This window comes from Nicotiana attenuata, unplaced genomic scaffold (genome assembly GCF_001879085.1).
Source record: "Nicotiana attenuata strain UT unplaced genomic scaffold, NIATTr2, whole genome shotgun sequence".
In the NCBI taxonomy this organism is placed as follows: Eukaryota; Viridiplantae; Streptophyta; class Magnoliopsida; order Solanales; family Solanaceae; genus Nicotiana; species Nicotiana attenuata.
Window position 1 is genome coordinate 33,679 of NW_017673420.1, and position 15,603 is coordinate 49,281.

The 15,603-nt window shown below is 36.8% G+C and overlaps 1 protein-coding gene across 1 annotated transcript; it reads right to left on the minus strand.

The window, feature by feature from the left end:
• Positions 1 to 272: 272 nt before the first annotated feature.
• LOC109216342 (homeobox-leucine zipper protein ATHB-15-like) lies at positions 273 to 9,943 on the minus strand. The gene is made up of 18 exons (XM_019380484.1): positions 8,773 to 9,943; positions 8,295 to 8,454; positions 8,080 to 8,180; positions 7,892 to 7,982; positions 7,312 to 7,407; positions 7,126 to 7,239; positions 6,951 to 7,034; positions 6,506 to 6,661; positions 6,341 to 6,415; positions 6,138 to 6,244; positions 5,866 to 6,058; positions 4,950 to 5,135; positions 3,674 to 3,754; positions 3,085 to 3,219; positions 2,661 to 2,986; positions 2,050 to 2,155; positions 1,642 to 1,791; positions 273 to 607 (listed from the first exon to the last, which is right to left on the minus strand). Exons 1-18 carry the CDS (start codon positions 8,976 to 8,978, stop codon positions 461 to 463), a joined length of 2,514 nt encoding a protein of 837 aa, XP_019236029.1. The 5' UTR covers positions 8,979 to 9,943; the 3' UTR covers positions 273 to 460.
• Between the last annotated feature and the right edge of the window lie 5,660 nt (positions 9,944 to 15,603).

A 15,603-nucleotide genomic window follows, 5' to 3' on the forward strand; every position in this document is an offset into this window, starting at 1 on the left:
AAATGGGGGCACAGATGGTACAGAGAAGTAGTCAATTAGTAGTATTAAACTCCTATCCTATAGATTGCTATTTTTATTTCTCAAGTTTCTCCAAAAAGAATACTAAGAATAGTAGTAATATATAATTAGGAGTAGAACAAAAACGTTAATAAAAGGATAAAAAAGGGGTATTGCTTATTTTAACTCGAGGATCGGAGTACCTTCTCATGATTTTCCTTTGCACTTTTTTAAAGTGATGTATAGGCCAGACATTTTGTTTAGGCAGTATTGGCTGAAAAGGAAAAAGATTTGCAGTTTTAGCATTGGCTTGAGCCTTGATTCATCAACTTAACTCATTCAATGTACTGAGCAGCCTAAATTTTCTGAGTAGCAACAAAAGCACAATTTCAAAATGGTTTGTTCCTTTCCTACAGAGGGACAGATTGTTGTTTTAAGTTTTACTGATACCTCAATAACATATTTAGACAAACGACCAGTTCACAAACATAAAGCTCATACAATGAGCATTATCTTCTTCATTCAGAACCTTCCAAGCCACAGCTTTCTCATAAGAAACCGGCCTACCCATGCTCGACAAACAGATTCCACCTCGGAGACACGCAAAACCCTGTCAGCAGATGTACGCACAATGGTTAGTACTATACGTGTAACTCTAGGAAGCAAAATTTACAACATACTTGGAAAACTCCCGATCATATGGAAGTTATCTTGAAAGACCTACAATCTCATAGAATCCATGCAAACTAAATGAAAAGAATGGCTCAACCGAAGAAAAGGATATTTTTTTTTTTAATAACCGTGGTGTCCGAGCCAACTTGTGCACACCAGTGACGGAGGCAGGATCTCTACGAAGGGGGTTCAAAAACAAAAAATTATAACTAGTGGGAATTGAACCTATGACCTTAGGAAGGTTTTGAACCCCCTTGACCACTAAGCTACACTTTTGGGTTGTGTTAAGGGAGTTCAAAACTTAATATATAGAAGTAAAAAATAGATTTTGCCTTGTATATACAGTGTAATTTTTCGGCGAAGAGGGTTCGGGTGAACCCCCTTCCGCCCCCCTAAATCCGCCCTTGGTGCACACCTTGACTAACTTCACGGGATACTTGTTATCTCCCACCAGCTATAGGTACCAGGTAACTCTATCCACCAAGGCTTGAATAGATGAAAGAATCACCTAGTATTTATTGTCTCCGCTAGAAATTGAACCTGAGACCTCATGGTTCCATAGAGACCATTTTAGTCATATTAGTATGTTCAGTTTAGGTCCTACGCTTTCCAAGAGTCTTTTAGAAAATATATAGAACTTCTAGTACTTTTTATTTTGTTCAATATTTGTCTGAGGTGAGTTTAAATAGAGAATCATTGTCGAACGTGATTCAAATGCAAAAACATGGTCAATGAGAATTCATATTATCGGACCAAGGCATAGTTGTTGTTAGAACACTCCCGGTCTCTCAAAGAAGATGGAGATTACTTTGTTCTGTAATTAACCTTGTGAACTTTTGTAACTTTAAGCTTCAGCATGTGCTCGGATCAAGCGTCTAATAGCAACTGTAATAGCAGACAGTAGCTACAAGAGCATCCAATCACTGCCTCATTAATTCAATATAGATTCCTATGAAGGAGTTAGTAACAAACCTGTTGCATAATCTGTGGGAACTCAGAGCAGAGGTTTTTCCTTCCATGTTCATCAAATATTTTCTCCAAAGAAATATCTTGAAGTGCAACCAACGTTGTCTCGAGCATGTCAAGACCAGCCTGGTTTGCAAATGTGAAAACTGGCAAAGCCTGTATAAATATTTAATTTCAGCATCCACATGCCCAAAAGATCCAAAAATTGCTAGCAGGTGAAACAAATAGCACCATTGGAGTTAAAAGCCCAAGTCACAATCTAGATTTCTCACTTCTAGCTGCGGAAAGTGCATTGTATTGCATATAGAAAATTTACAGAACTAACAATAGTTAAATTAGAGGTTTCTTTTATGAAGGTTCTGTATACCCGAGGATGAGAAAGGACTGGAGTGGAAGAAGGTTTAAAAAGCAAACCTTTGCAGAGCAGCAGATAATAGCATCTGAGTGCTGCCATAGGCTTTCGAGGACTGATTCACTTCCTTCACCACTCAATTTCGGAAGCTCCACACCCAAATAATGCCTTGTAACAAAGAGCGAATAGAGTCAAACACTTGATTAATGGAGGACAAAGATGCATTAGAAAAAGACTTTTAATTGGAAACAAGCAAACATCATTTGCACATCAGCACTTGCAGAAAAAAAAAACGAAAAAGAAATCAAACTTAAAAACAAGGAGTACCCAAATCTCTCTTGTTTTAGAGGCAAGCAAACACATTTCAACAATAAAAGAAGGTAAGAGCAATTAACTGGAACAGATTGAATGGTTGATTGACGGCAGAAAGACAAGACATATTCCAAAATGACAATTGTACGACTAAGCCAATATAGGTCGTCAACAAACCATGTGATACATTGAATGGGAACAGCTCGTATGGATTATTAATAGCAAGAAAAGATGTATACTTACATGACCATTATACATCTAAACCAACATAGGCTGTCAACGAACCATGTGTGTCTCTAGGATTGGGCTTAGAAAATCACAAAGTAATATTTCAGGCAATGTGAAAGCATATGCCACACACCTGTAACTTTGGCAGATCCACCGAGCTAGTGTATGCGCTTCAGGAGTCCCCAGAGGCAGACGAAGACCTCCCAGGGAACCAAAGTGAGATGGAGAAAGTGCTAATGCAACTCTCTGAACAGATGAAATAAAGCTTCGAACATACTTTCGAGCCATTGATGCAACATTCTCTTGCATGTGACTTTCAAATGCAAATTGAAAAGCAATTGTCATTATAGATTTTGACGCGACACCAGTAGACTTAAGGTCATTAGCAACTTTACTTTCTGCTGGCCCAATCTCAAGAGCAGAAGTAAGATCAAGGGTACGATTAGGACTGGAGGCTTCCTGCATGAAATTGCATATTCTCAAACTACTCGAGAGGATAACAAACAAAGAAGGAAACAGCGAAAAAAAGAAGTGATGTAAGGGATGAACTTTCTAACCTTAGCAGAGTCCAGAGGAATGATGCGAAACCCAGAAGGAAGGAGCGGTGCATCATCAGCAAACGAGGCATCAATAGGAGCAAATATAAGTTCGGCACAGGTGCCAACAGCATTTTCATCCATTCCACTGCACATCTGCCAAAAGCACAGAAGATGAGGAGTTGAAAACCATGTTTAGAGTCAGAAACAGGCAATTTAACCCAGCATATTCAGCATCCTATGGCCTATGCAAGTTTGACCAACAGATCAATTCAGTCAAATCTTGCAGCATCATAACGTAGCTATCAAGAATCCATATGCTCAACACTTGGATATGAGCAGACTTGTGATACTAAAGATGATGTTAACTTTCATGTTTTAAAAGCTCAGGAGAACAGCATAGTAACATATGCTATCTATAGTGTATTTTCTTTTTGGTCCTGAATGGTTGTCCAGAGCCAGAGTAACAACAGAGGCTTCTGAAACCATCAAGTTAAGAAGCGCACAATCTTGTGTAAGTCTGTCTCTTAGATAGAGGTAAAAGTATTGTTAGATCCAGTTAAAATTCTGTACAAAGGAACAAATTGCATGTGCAGAAAATAGAACTTACTTGCAATAGAAACATATCTCTTTGCATTATTACATCTTCTGGAGAATGGCAAACTCCTTCCAACTTAATGACCTCCAGCAACTACTGAGCATAAAGGAGTTTGTGATCCACATTATTGATGAGGAATTCATCCCATAGTATCAAAAGAAGACAGAAAAGACCAGTTTTAGGAATGCCAACATTGATTTTAAGGCCAAATAGGTATACGGCCCCTTAAACTTGGCTCCAGTTTCATTTTGACACTTTAACTTAGCGCTTTTCCTATTGAACACTTTAATATTATATAAAGTGAGTCTATTGAACACTTTACTCATAACCAGTAAAAACAATAAGGTGTGTGTAATTCACACATGAATGACTTGGCAAAATGATAAATAAAAGGGAGACACGTGGCATTTGGGCCCAAATAGTAAAAAAGAAGTTTTGAAAACAAAAAAGATTTATTTTATACATAAATTCCCCAACAATTCATCGTCTTCTCCGCATTTCCCCGCCGGTTCTATTGCCTCCCACCAATAGCCGCCATGGACACTATCTTCTCCAGTTAAACCGAGAAGCAAAATGATCATACTGTTAATCTCATATTCCTAAAACTTCAATCTAAAAGAAACTTCCAAGCATTCAAACATGGCGTCTGAAGAATCCGAGATCCAATCTATTGAACGAATCTCAAGAGGAAGAAGACAGCCATTAAGGTAAAAATTCTCCAAAAAAGAAGCCGCAAAGCTCGAGCCAAAAAGGCCACCGTCAAGAGGCGACTGCAGCTGCCGCCACCACTGCTATCTCTGCTGTCTCAGGCTTCACGGTGCAGTTCATTTTGACTGTCTCAGGCCATTTGCTCACAATTTAATTAATGAATTTCACGGTGCAGTTTATTTTTTTCACTAGAACTACTGAAATGGGCATTTAATCCGTAGCCCTCGCTGCTGAATTTCACAGTGTTTTCGTGGCGTGAAGGAGTTTTCTGGTCAGTGTGAGGAAATGATGGCGGGGATGGTGGCTCGGAGAGGAGGAAGAAGAATGTAAAACTATGCTTTTTTTAAATAAAACAAAAGAAAAGAAATATGATTTTGGTATTACTTCACGCGTCTAAAGAGAGGTGAGACACACTCTTTTTGCCACATCATCAGACGTGTTCAATAGGCATAATTTATATGACGTTGAAGTGTTTAATAGGTACAAGCTTTAGTTAAGGTGTTAAAACGGAAACTGGAGCCAAATTTAAGGGGCTGTCTAGGTATTTGGCCTTGATTTAAATAAGATCTAGAATACTTGCCTCTTCATGTTCAGCGGTGTGTGCCAGCGGAAGTATCACTTGACCCCCAAAGTTACAGACACGGGCCCCAGGTAGGCTGCAAGGACCAACTTTAACAGCTGCAGCTGCATAGGCATCAATATCGTTGTCTACCCATTCTGATCGATGCTCTCGCAGAAACCTGAGAAGTACTGCAGGAGTCACACTCTGAACAACAGAAACAGGAAGATGTCAAAAAGCAAGATAAGAATATGGTCAAGTCAAGATAAAGTACATAAGGAGGAGGAGGAGGAGGAGGAACTGTGTCAAGAAAATGATTGGGAAAAGCAAGCAACATCACTGGTAATAGCAGATCATACAAACTCTGATAACAAGCCCTCCATTTAACCATTTCACGTTTTTCAAGCAGTTAAAAAACTACAATTTGGGCGGTCTATCTTGCACTATACAAGACGACCATATCAGCATAAGCCATTGCAAAACCAATATTTATTTTCTAAGGGGTTAAAAGCACTAAAATGTATTTATCTACATTGCATAGGAGAACAACTAAAAGAGTTTTAATAAAGCCAAGTTAATCTAGATTCTAGATACACCATCAACTTCCCAAAATGGCCTTTTCTTTTAATTTGGTTGTCTAAGACTCTAAGTTATATCCCTGCCATGAAAATCAAACTCTCCGCAGCCCAAATACAGAGATTGAGAAGAGAAGAGAAGAGAAAGACCGAGTGATCCAATTTACTTGACTATTCTCATCAATACTGTTTATTATCTTGGAAAAAAAGTCATACTCTCAGAATTTAATCAATGCATTTGACCAGTTAGAGAATAAAGTGAGTTTGAGAAATATGGCTTATCAGTTATTCATCCATTTGTAGAAACAAGAAAGGCTGTAATTCTATTGTATAGCTTCCGGATGAAAATTGACTGAGCTGACCTGTAGAAGCATCGATGCTTTTGCACACAAAACTGCATTGCTTAGAGATGTAAATTCATCAGCAAAAGAAAGGTTTAAACCCATGAACTTGTCGGGAGAAGAGTTAACAAGGATGGTAACATCATCCATTCCATCATTATCCAGCATAGACCAGCCCTCACTGGAGAAACCATTTAGAGCCTCATTGAAACCTCTGCCAAAATAATTCAAATAATAGTAACTAACTTGATCGAAACAGAAAGAGAACTCATCAGAAGCTAGTATATCCAAACCTGCTCAACTTCTTGCTCAATGCCCGTAGAGCTGCTGGTCTTCTGCCCCAGTTAGTGACATTAGGCTGTGAAGCTTCCAGAGTTATCTGCCTCAGTTGGCGTAGTGCCTAGAAGTACAAGGGAAGGAAGAAAATGACATTGAGTGACCAGAGTACAAATATAGTAACATGACAGGTTGCACCAGAATTGATTAAAACTCTTACTGCCATTGACGTCTTCTGAGCAAGCACTGCCGATGACTCATATAGTGGACGCAACACCTCTGGCACACTCCATGCCTGGCAATGTTAATACCAAATCTATATAATGGCATAACCAAGTAATTGTGAAGGATACATAAATTAAGACATAATAGATGACACCTTTACCTCCAAGTCCATATGATCTACAATATGGACAATAGAGCCGCCACCCTCACAAGGCCGAATCAGGTATCCACTAGGCAGCATTTCTGCTCTCACAAAATTCGGAACTGGTGGCATACTTGGACCATTTTGAGTATTTCCCAGTGACCTTTCACAAACCTATGCATTTCATTGAATGAGATATTGGTTCATGATGCATGTGGAATACATGAATCTAGTTGTAGGTATAGACACATCTAACAAAGTGTAAAGGTTTGACCAAGAAGAAGTTTTATTCGGCTTATAGTGGAGACATACTCGAGCATTTTAAGGAAAACATAAGCATTTCTGCTGGTACATAGTGTGATGCTCATAAACATCATAAAAGTGATTCTGCATATGATATGGAAACTTGGCAATTTCAAATTCCTTGATTCAAGAAAATTACTAGAAAAAAGAAATCTCATACCACGAGGCTGCCATCATCCATAACAGTAGAGTAGCGTAACAGCCAGAAGTCACGAGGAGGTGCCAATGTTGTTGGTGCATAAAGCTAAACAGTACGGAGCGTCCATAAGATCATCAAGATTGCATAAAGGAACTGAAGGAAATAGTAGCAGACTTTACAGGTAACAGTCACCTACCTGCATGTAGAGAAGTTCAATGGTTCCACCATTGGCAGTTGGCAGCATATTTAGAACTTCAACAGCTCGGCAGTCACGATACCATGAAGGGGGATCCTTAAGGATTTCAGCAACCTAGAGGGAGCTTAGCCGATCAATTTCGATTCATTATTCCAAGGAAGACCTGAGAATAGATAACCAACTTACCCTCGTGGGATCTAAACCAACCAGGCCACAAGCTCTTGCTGCCATGCCAGTGCAACCATGAGAAATAGCAATGATTCCAATGGAATCCGGACCAGGCTAGTCATATCAAGATGAGCATGATTAGAGATTGACAAACTTATTAGTGATACAGCAACAATTAAAGTCAGGGAAAAGGTTTCAAGATACTAATATGGTCCTCACAAGCAAAGAGGTTGACAAGGGTGAATACCAATCGCATGAAAATTTCAGTCATGGATTGTACATTTCAAACCATAAGATTTTGACATAGCACAAGCTTTTATTGTGTCGAAGATTATCGTCGGAGGTACTATGACCTTGATATTGTTAGCCAAGGGAATTGGCAATTGCTTGGTAGTTCATCAAAATTATTATTGAAGAGAAAGAAGCATCTGATTTCTTGCATTTGATGCTAATAAATTACGGTTTGCTGATTTCAGTTACATAATATTGACTGGAACAGATTAGCTGCATGAATTCTTCTTCAATCACGTGATAGTAGGGAAAAGACTCTTTAAAGAATTACAAAATTAATTAACCCATTAGTTTATTTATGATATACCTTCATTCCAGGCATTTGGACCCACTCAACAGCAGTTCCAGTAGCCTTTGATAGAAACTCTGTTAAAGTCTCTTCTGCAATGGACAAAAGCCTGGAAAAAACACAAAAAGCAAGAAAATTGGCACAAGCCACCCACAAACATCAAAAACAAGATAAGAAAAGGACACAACAACCATAATCCCACTAACCCTGCAGGACTAGCATCTCTTGGAGGATGCTGAGGTGTCAAGTGGTGTTGACCACTCGTTACCACTGATTCACAACTGGTGTCTTTTGAAGCAATCTTTGTCTACAAATCAAGAACCACACTTTAATCCTCAACTACCTAAATTAACTAAGTAATAGCTGCTAATAATAATAATTCCTTAAAACTATAGCTGTTTGTTTGAATGGAAAGACTTACAGTTTGAGTTTGCTTGCGGAAGTAGCCATTTTCATATACCAGTTGAGAAACTTGCTTCTGCAATCTATCGTTTTCTTCCATTAATAGCTTGTTCATTGCTGACAGCTTCCTATTTACACCCTGAAGTCTAGATGACTCTTTCCTCTGTTTTTCCCTGCATCTATATACCTCAAAACAAACAAACAAAAAAGGAAAGAATCAATCAATTAACTACGTCTTAGTTCCAGATCAGTTGGAGTCTGAAATATGAATCCTTTATCCCGGCTAGTACAACAACAACTATGCCTCAGTCCCAAACAAGTTAGGGTCAGCTATATTTATCCTCACTGACCACATTGGCCGATTAGGCAATACCTAATGGACAAATACAACAACAACAACTATGCCTCGGTCTAAAACAAGTTGGGGTCAGCTATATGAATCATTTATCTGGACTAACCAAAGAATAAAATATAAACTTTTACTAATTAGGCAATACCTTCTGTTCTGAAACCAAACTTTGATTTGCCTAGGCTCAATGTGAGAGAGAATAGGACATTCACGAATAAGCTGCTGGCGACGCATTGAACTGGGTTTTGGACACTCATGATATAGCCTTTCAAGAGCTTCAACCTGCTCAGGTGTATACCGAACATACTTCCCATTATCATCAACTGACTTACCATCCTTGCAGGACATTGACATTATTTTTTCTTATAATCCACCCTTTTACACAACAGTTCCAAAATATGAGTAATCAAGATTCACAGCTTTCCCCCTTCTTCACAACAGTACAAACACTTGCATCAAACCACAACTTTTTCTTGGTAATAGTAAAAGGAATGGTCCCAAAAATATTGAGTAATCAACAAAACAAGATTCACAGCTTCCCCCCTTCTTCACAACAATTCAAACACTTGCATCAAAACCACAACTTTTTTCTCTTTTTCTTGGTAATACTAAAAGCTATGGTCCCAAAAATCAAGATTCTTGATGTGGAAACAAATAAGCAGACAACCAATTACCAAAACGAAACGGCACTATCCTCAGCATCAAGCACAAGAAAACATATATCTATCGAATTCAGAGCTCCCAAGAACTAAACATACATTTTCACTAATACCAATATCAGTTAAATATAAAAAATTGTTCTTTTTTTCCTCACTATAAAGATTTGCAAGCTTCATTTCCTCTTCCATCCACGTCGCAAACAGTAAAGTACCAAACTTAAAACTTTGGTATTTACCAAAAAGATCCAAACTTTAAGGTTTTGAAAGCATAATGAGCAAAACCCAGAAACCAAATCTTCATAGCTATGTTTCACTTCTTTCCAATTTTCAATTTTTAGGTATGATATTCATAAAAGGACAGATCTTGGATCAAGAAAATGAACTGATTTGGGGTATATGTTAGGGGAAAAAGTAACTGAAACTTGGGATAAGTACTGTATTTGGGAGGTAATGTGATGGTGGGGGGGTGGGGGAGTATGGTTTTGTTTGGATTGGGAAAGTAGTTTTGAGCTGTCACAGATCAGTGGTTCGTTACCTTTTCTTGAATAAGCCTACTACTCTACTACATATACATACACTACAGTCAGTGTGACTCACTCTTTTGCTGACTGCCCAGCTGCACCAGATATGGAATATCTGTGATAGAGACGTCGCTATGCCCTTGAAATGATGGACCATATTCACAACATGTATTACTATGTTTATATTCAAATTAAGTTCATGTATATATCTCTGTTAATTAATAATACTTCGCATGCGATACGTACCCTCCAGTTGTTCACTTTTCACTTTATACTTTTTAATGTACATTTTACTATTTTACTCATAATAATAATAATAATAATATTTTTTAAAATCTTAAAAAATAAGTAGTTAATAATAAAAGTAAAATAGAAAAAAAAATATTTTCCTTAATTTAATATAGTAGACAAGTAAAAATGAGAATTTATTTTTATTATGATAGCATACAAGTAAAAGTAAATATGGGAGCACAAAAAGTGTGGATCTTGTCTTTAAATAATACTTCCTCCGTTTCACAATAAGTGATCATTTTACCTCCGGGACGCCTATTAAGGAAATACGAACTCCTAAAGAGAAAAAAAATGTATTCACTAAATTAACTTAATTGTTACCTTGACATATTAAAATATATAAATAAGAGTAAATTTTAAAAAAAATTAATTCCTTCTTAATTAGGTAAATGAGTACTCATCTTGGACCAACATAAAAATGTAAAATGGTCACTTGTTAGACCGGAGGGAGTATGTTATTTCCTTACTTGGTCATACATAATACTACCGAATACACTTGGTTTATTTGCACTTTCTTCCAAAAAGTTTATTGCTTCTACGAAATTTAAGACAAATGAAACTTTGACACATATGGTAAATTATCAACAATTAATGGTAGTGGTAGTTTCAGTGTCCTTTTACTTTTCTTTTTCCTCATAAGGAAGTTTTACTAAAAGAGGTTCCCAACAAATAATGTTATTAAGGGTAATGAAAACAAAAGGATTAAATAGTTTCTAGATATAAAATTATGGTAACAATTTTATAAAAATATTTAAAAAAAATGAACCACATAAATCGGAAAATAAAAAAGAAGACATGAAAGAAGATTTTCTTTTTATTTTACGGTGTTCATATTGCGATTCTAGGGTTTGCACTGCTTAACTTGAGGACCATTAAAGGGAAAGCGTACACTTGAAAAAAAAAATCATACTTGAAAGGAGAACCATCAGACGATAATGTTCTGACAATCAGAGGGTAAGAAATGAGAAAATATATTTGATATAAAAAAGTAATACAGTAGTGGTTATTAAAAGGCTAGATTATGGTTGATTTAGGTTAATAAAGGCAAAAGATGGAGAGAGTAATTGGAAGGCTGAGAAAAGATGTACTACTATATATAAGGGGGTGGGGGGGTGGGGTCAGAGAGGACATCATGATTAGGCTTTTTGCATGCGCCTCGATTCTGTTTACCCTCCCTCTTTAATTTATTTATTATTTATTACTCCCTCTGTTACTTGTATTTGTTGCTATGGACTAAAAAGAGCACTACTACTTTATACGTGAAAATGTTACGGGCTAGTCAGTTTTTGTCAAGGTTGTTAAAGTCATGAAAGAATAGTCATTATTTTATTAAAATACGAAAAGTTTCAGCATAATAAGGGATTATGAAATTTTTGCATATAAATTTTTAGTATATTATGTTGTAACTCCGGCACATGAAAAGTTTTAGCATAATATATTGAATCATGTAGCTCCGGCATATAAACTTACCACATATGTTGGAATTCCAGCACATATGTTGGAAGCTCATAGGTAAAAAATTTGAATTACATCATATTATGTTGGAATATTTTCAGATTCTAAAGGATATTTTTATTCAGATATTCTTTTTTTTTTATATGAAAAAGTAACTAAATTTTAAATTTTTAATTACTTTTGAAACTGTGACTACTTTTCAATTAACAGTTGTAAATTTAGCTATTTTTTATTTATCTTAATTTAAAAGGTAGGTATACTCAATCGTACAGGAGATCTTCTGCTTTGCAATGGTTGAGAATTCAATGTTTCCAGTTTATTTGTGTGTAGTGAATGAACTAAAGTCACCATTCTGGAAATGTTCAAACAAAAACCTTACCCTATCTCAACTCTCAACCATACTAATGCCTTTTGATGACTTCATTCTTCTAATTTGGCTTATGATCCAAACTTTTGACGGATTATATTTTATGGACTAAATTAAAAGTAGCTACTGTGACTGCAAAAAGCAATTAGTTGATTATTAAGGTTTTTCTTTTGCCTACTTTATGAACGGAGTGAAGAACATGATCAACATTAAAAAGATTCTCAAGAGGTTGGTATTTGGGCCGTATAACCTAGGCAGACCTACTCTTTTTTGTAGCATGATTGATCGAACCACTACTTTCAAATCATGTAAGCATTTGCAAAATTAATACTTAGAAAACATCAAAGTCAAATAGAAAACATGATCGAACCACTACTTTCAAATCATGTAGCTACAAAATACATACATATAAATTAATAGAAAACATTCATGTCAAATCCATCTACTCTAAATCTTGAGTAATAGTATTATGTGAACTAAAGCTTAAACGTCAAAGTTGTTTTGACCAAAAAATATAGATCTCAAATAATTAAATTTATATAAATAAAGGTTAATCTTAGCTAACGATAATATCCCTAGACGGGGTTAGAGAAGCAACAAATATTGTTATAACTCTGTAGTAAAAAAATCAGAAAACTCGAAACGTTAGTTTAAAAACGAAAGCAGAAAAAATTCTGAGCTCACAAGTTTCTTGTGTTTACTTAAGGAATTTAATCCCCTCACAATGTCCAAAGTTGCGGATTAATTCCTCCCAAGATAGAACGGAATAACTATTCTGTGATAGAGGCACTTCAAATCACAGAATTTCGGCGGACTCAAATGGCGGAGCAAATCACACAAAATGCTTACGTTTTCGTTTTGGAAAACCAATGCAGAATGCAGAACTTTGAGGGGAGTGATTTCAGATTTTCCGGTGGTGGAAAATGAGGCCAAGCCTCTCTATTGATAGCCAGCAAGGTTGAGTCCCAACAGGTGCAAAGGTGCATGTTCAATGATAAGGTGTCTCTTCAGCTATTGAATGGAACGTTTCAGCTGTTGGTCGCAAAATAATTTCACGATCTTCCAATGCGCGAAAATGATTCCGCGATCTTCCAACGTGAAAAATATCTAGAAAAGAAAATGTTAAATAATGGAAAAGGAAATCAATTTGGTCCAAAAAATTATCAATCATTTGACCAAAGCCGAAGCCGAAGCCGAAGCTGAGCGAGCGACGACGACGATGGCGCGAGGCATCACTTCTTCTTTACTCTTTAAGAGCTAGAAGATGAGCTTCTATATATATACACAAAGATTTTCTTTCCTTCTTCCAATGAGGGACAAAGTGCATTAGTAAAGTGAACTAATTCAAAACTTCACTTTCCTCCATTTCTTTTCCCACCATTTTCCATTCACACCTTTTTTGTTATTAATAACAAAACCCAATAATCCCCCACATGAATGGGGAATGGCTATCCGAAACAAATATGCATAAAAAACTGTGTGTGATTCGCAAGTAAGGATTAACCGCATCTGGATAAGTAGGTTTCCCTTTGAACTTTCCGTAGTGAACATATGTTGGATATACTCGATCAATCGGTAGATTTGATATCTTTGAACCGTCGAACTTTGATGTATACCTAGACAGCCATATGTCACACAATCAACCCTTAACCATCTTTGGTTCTCATTGTTGTGTTCGTTTCAACCATGAACACTGCCTGATTTCATAAGTTCATAGAGAACTGGCCTTACAACATTCTTCTTGAAGCGGTTTACACTTCGCACTTATATAGGTGATTCCTAAACGTGTTATCCCGTAGATACACTATTTGATATACCCCGTATCAAACTTAGAAACCATTAAAAAGTCCTAACGCTTTATCCTTGGTACTGAACATTGCCTACATCATGAGAATGGACCAAAATTTTATTTGACAATGTTGAACCGTCACTAATGACTTTGTTTGATCTCCTTGAACCTAAATCTTGGTATCTCCAGTCTTCTAGGTAGAGTTACCGCCAGAGTGACTTGTCCTCGACCATAGTCTCATTCCCTTTGATGACTTCTCAACCGCCTCTCTAGGTAGGCCTTTCGTAAGCAGATCCGATACATTATCTTTTGACTTTACATAGTCAATTGTGATAATTCCACTAAAGAGTAATGGTCTAACGGTATTGTACCTTCGTCGAATGTGACGAGATTTCCCGTTATACATAACGCTCCCAGCCCTTCCTATTGCTGCTTGACTGTCGCAATGTATGCATAGAGGTTCCAAAGGTTTGGGCCAAAATGGAATGTCTTCTAAGAAATTACGGAGCTATTCAGCTTCTTCATCGGCCTTGTCTAAAGCTATAAACTCAGACTCCATTGTAGAGCGAGCGATGCATGTCTGTTTGGACGACTTCCAGGACACTTCTCCTCCACCAATGGTAAAAGCGTATCCACTTGTGGATTTTGTTTCCGTTGATCCAGTGATCCAATTTGTATCACTATATCCCTCAATAACTGCGGGATAATTATTGTAATGCAGTGCATAGTCTTGAGTATATTTCAAATATCTCAAAACTCGTTTCATTGCTATCCAATGAGCTTGGTTGGGATTACTTGTGTATCGACTAAGCTTGCTTTTTGCACAAGCTATATCAGGTCGTGTACAATTCATAATGTACATCAAACTTCCCAACACTCGAGCATATTCCAATTGAGATTTGCTTTGACCTTTATTCTTTACGAGAGTATGGTTTAAATTAATTGGCGTTTTTGCTTCTTTAAAGTCCAAATATTTGAACTTTTCAAGAATCATTTTAATATAATGAGATTGAGACAAAGCTAGACCTTGGAGTCCGAAGAATCTTAATTCCCAAAATTAAATCGGCAACTCCTAAGTCTTTCGTATCAAACTTACTAGTAAGCATGCGCTTAGTAGCATTTATGTTAGCAATGTCATTACTCATTATCAACATATCATCAACATATAAACAAACAGTGACTATTTGATTTCGAGTATTCTTAATGTAAACACATTTGTCACACTCATTGATCTTGAAACCATTTGACAACATTGTTTGGTCAAATTTCGCATGCCATTGTTTTGGTGCTTGTTTTAGTCTGTAAAGTGACATAACAAGTCAACATACCTTCTTTTCTTTTTCGGAAACTACAAACCCTTCAGGTTGTTCCATATAGATTTCTTCCTCTAAATCTCCATTAAGAAGACTGTCTTTACACCCATCTAATGGATTTGAAGGCCATATACGACGGCTAACGATATTAACACCCGGATAGATGTAATCCTTGTTACCAACGAGTATGCGTCAAAGTAATCAAGACCTTCTCGTTGTCTAAACCCTTTAACAACTAATCTTGCCTTATATTTGTCAATAGTACCATCAACTTTCATTTTTCTTTTGAAAATCCATTTAGAACCCAAAGGTTTATTTCCCGGAAGAAGATCAACCAATTCCCAAGTATGATTACTTAATATGGATTCTATCTCACTATTGACAGCTTCTTTCCAATATTGTGCTTCCGAGGAAGACATTGCTTCTTTGAACGTTTGAGGCTCATTTTCCAATAACAATGCTAGAAAATCTGGTCCAAAGGAAGTAGATGTCCTTTGACGTTTACTACGTCTTAGATTTTCCTCATCAAACGTACTTTCCTTTGCTTCTTCCCGAGGTCGCTTAGATTTTTCCTTAGACGACTC

Bases quoted from the DNA above. Each gene is read 5' to 3' on its own strand.
- LOC109216342 (XM_019380484.1), bottom strand. From the start codon at position 8,978: ATGTCAATGTCCTGCAAGGATGGTAAGTCAGTTGATGATAATGGGAAG. The intron at 2,987-3,084 runs GTTAGAAAGTTC...AATTTCATGCAG, and splicing joins TTCCTCTGGACTCTGCTAAG to GAAGCCTCCAGTCCTAATCG. The intron at 608-1,641 runs GTTTGTTACTAA...ATCTGCTGACAG, and splicing joins TCCCACAGATTATGCAACAG to GGTTTTGCGTGTCTCCGAGG.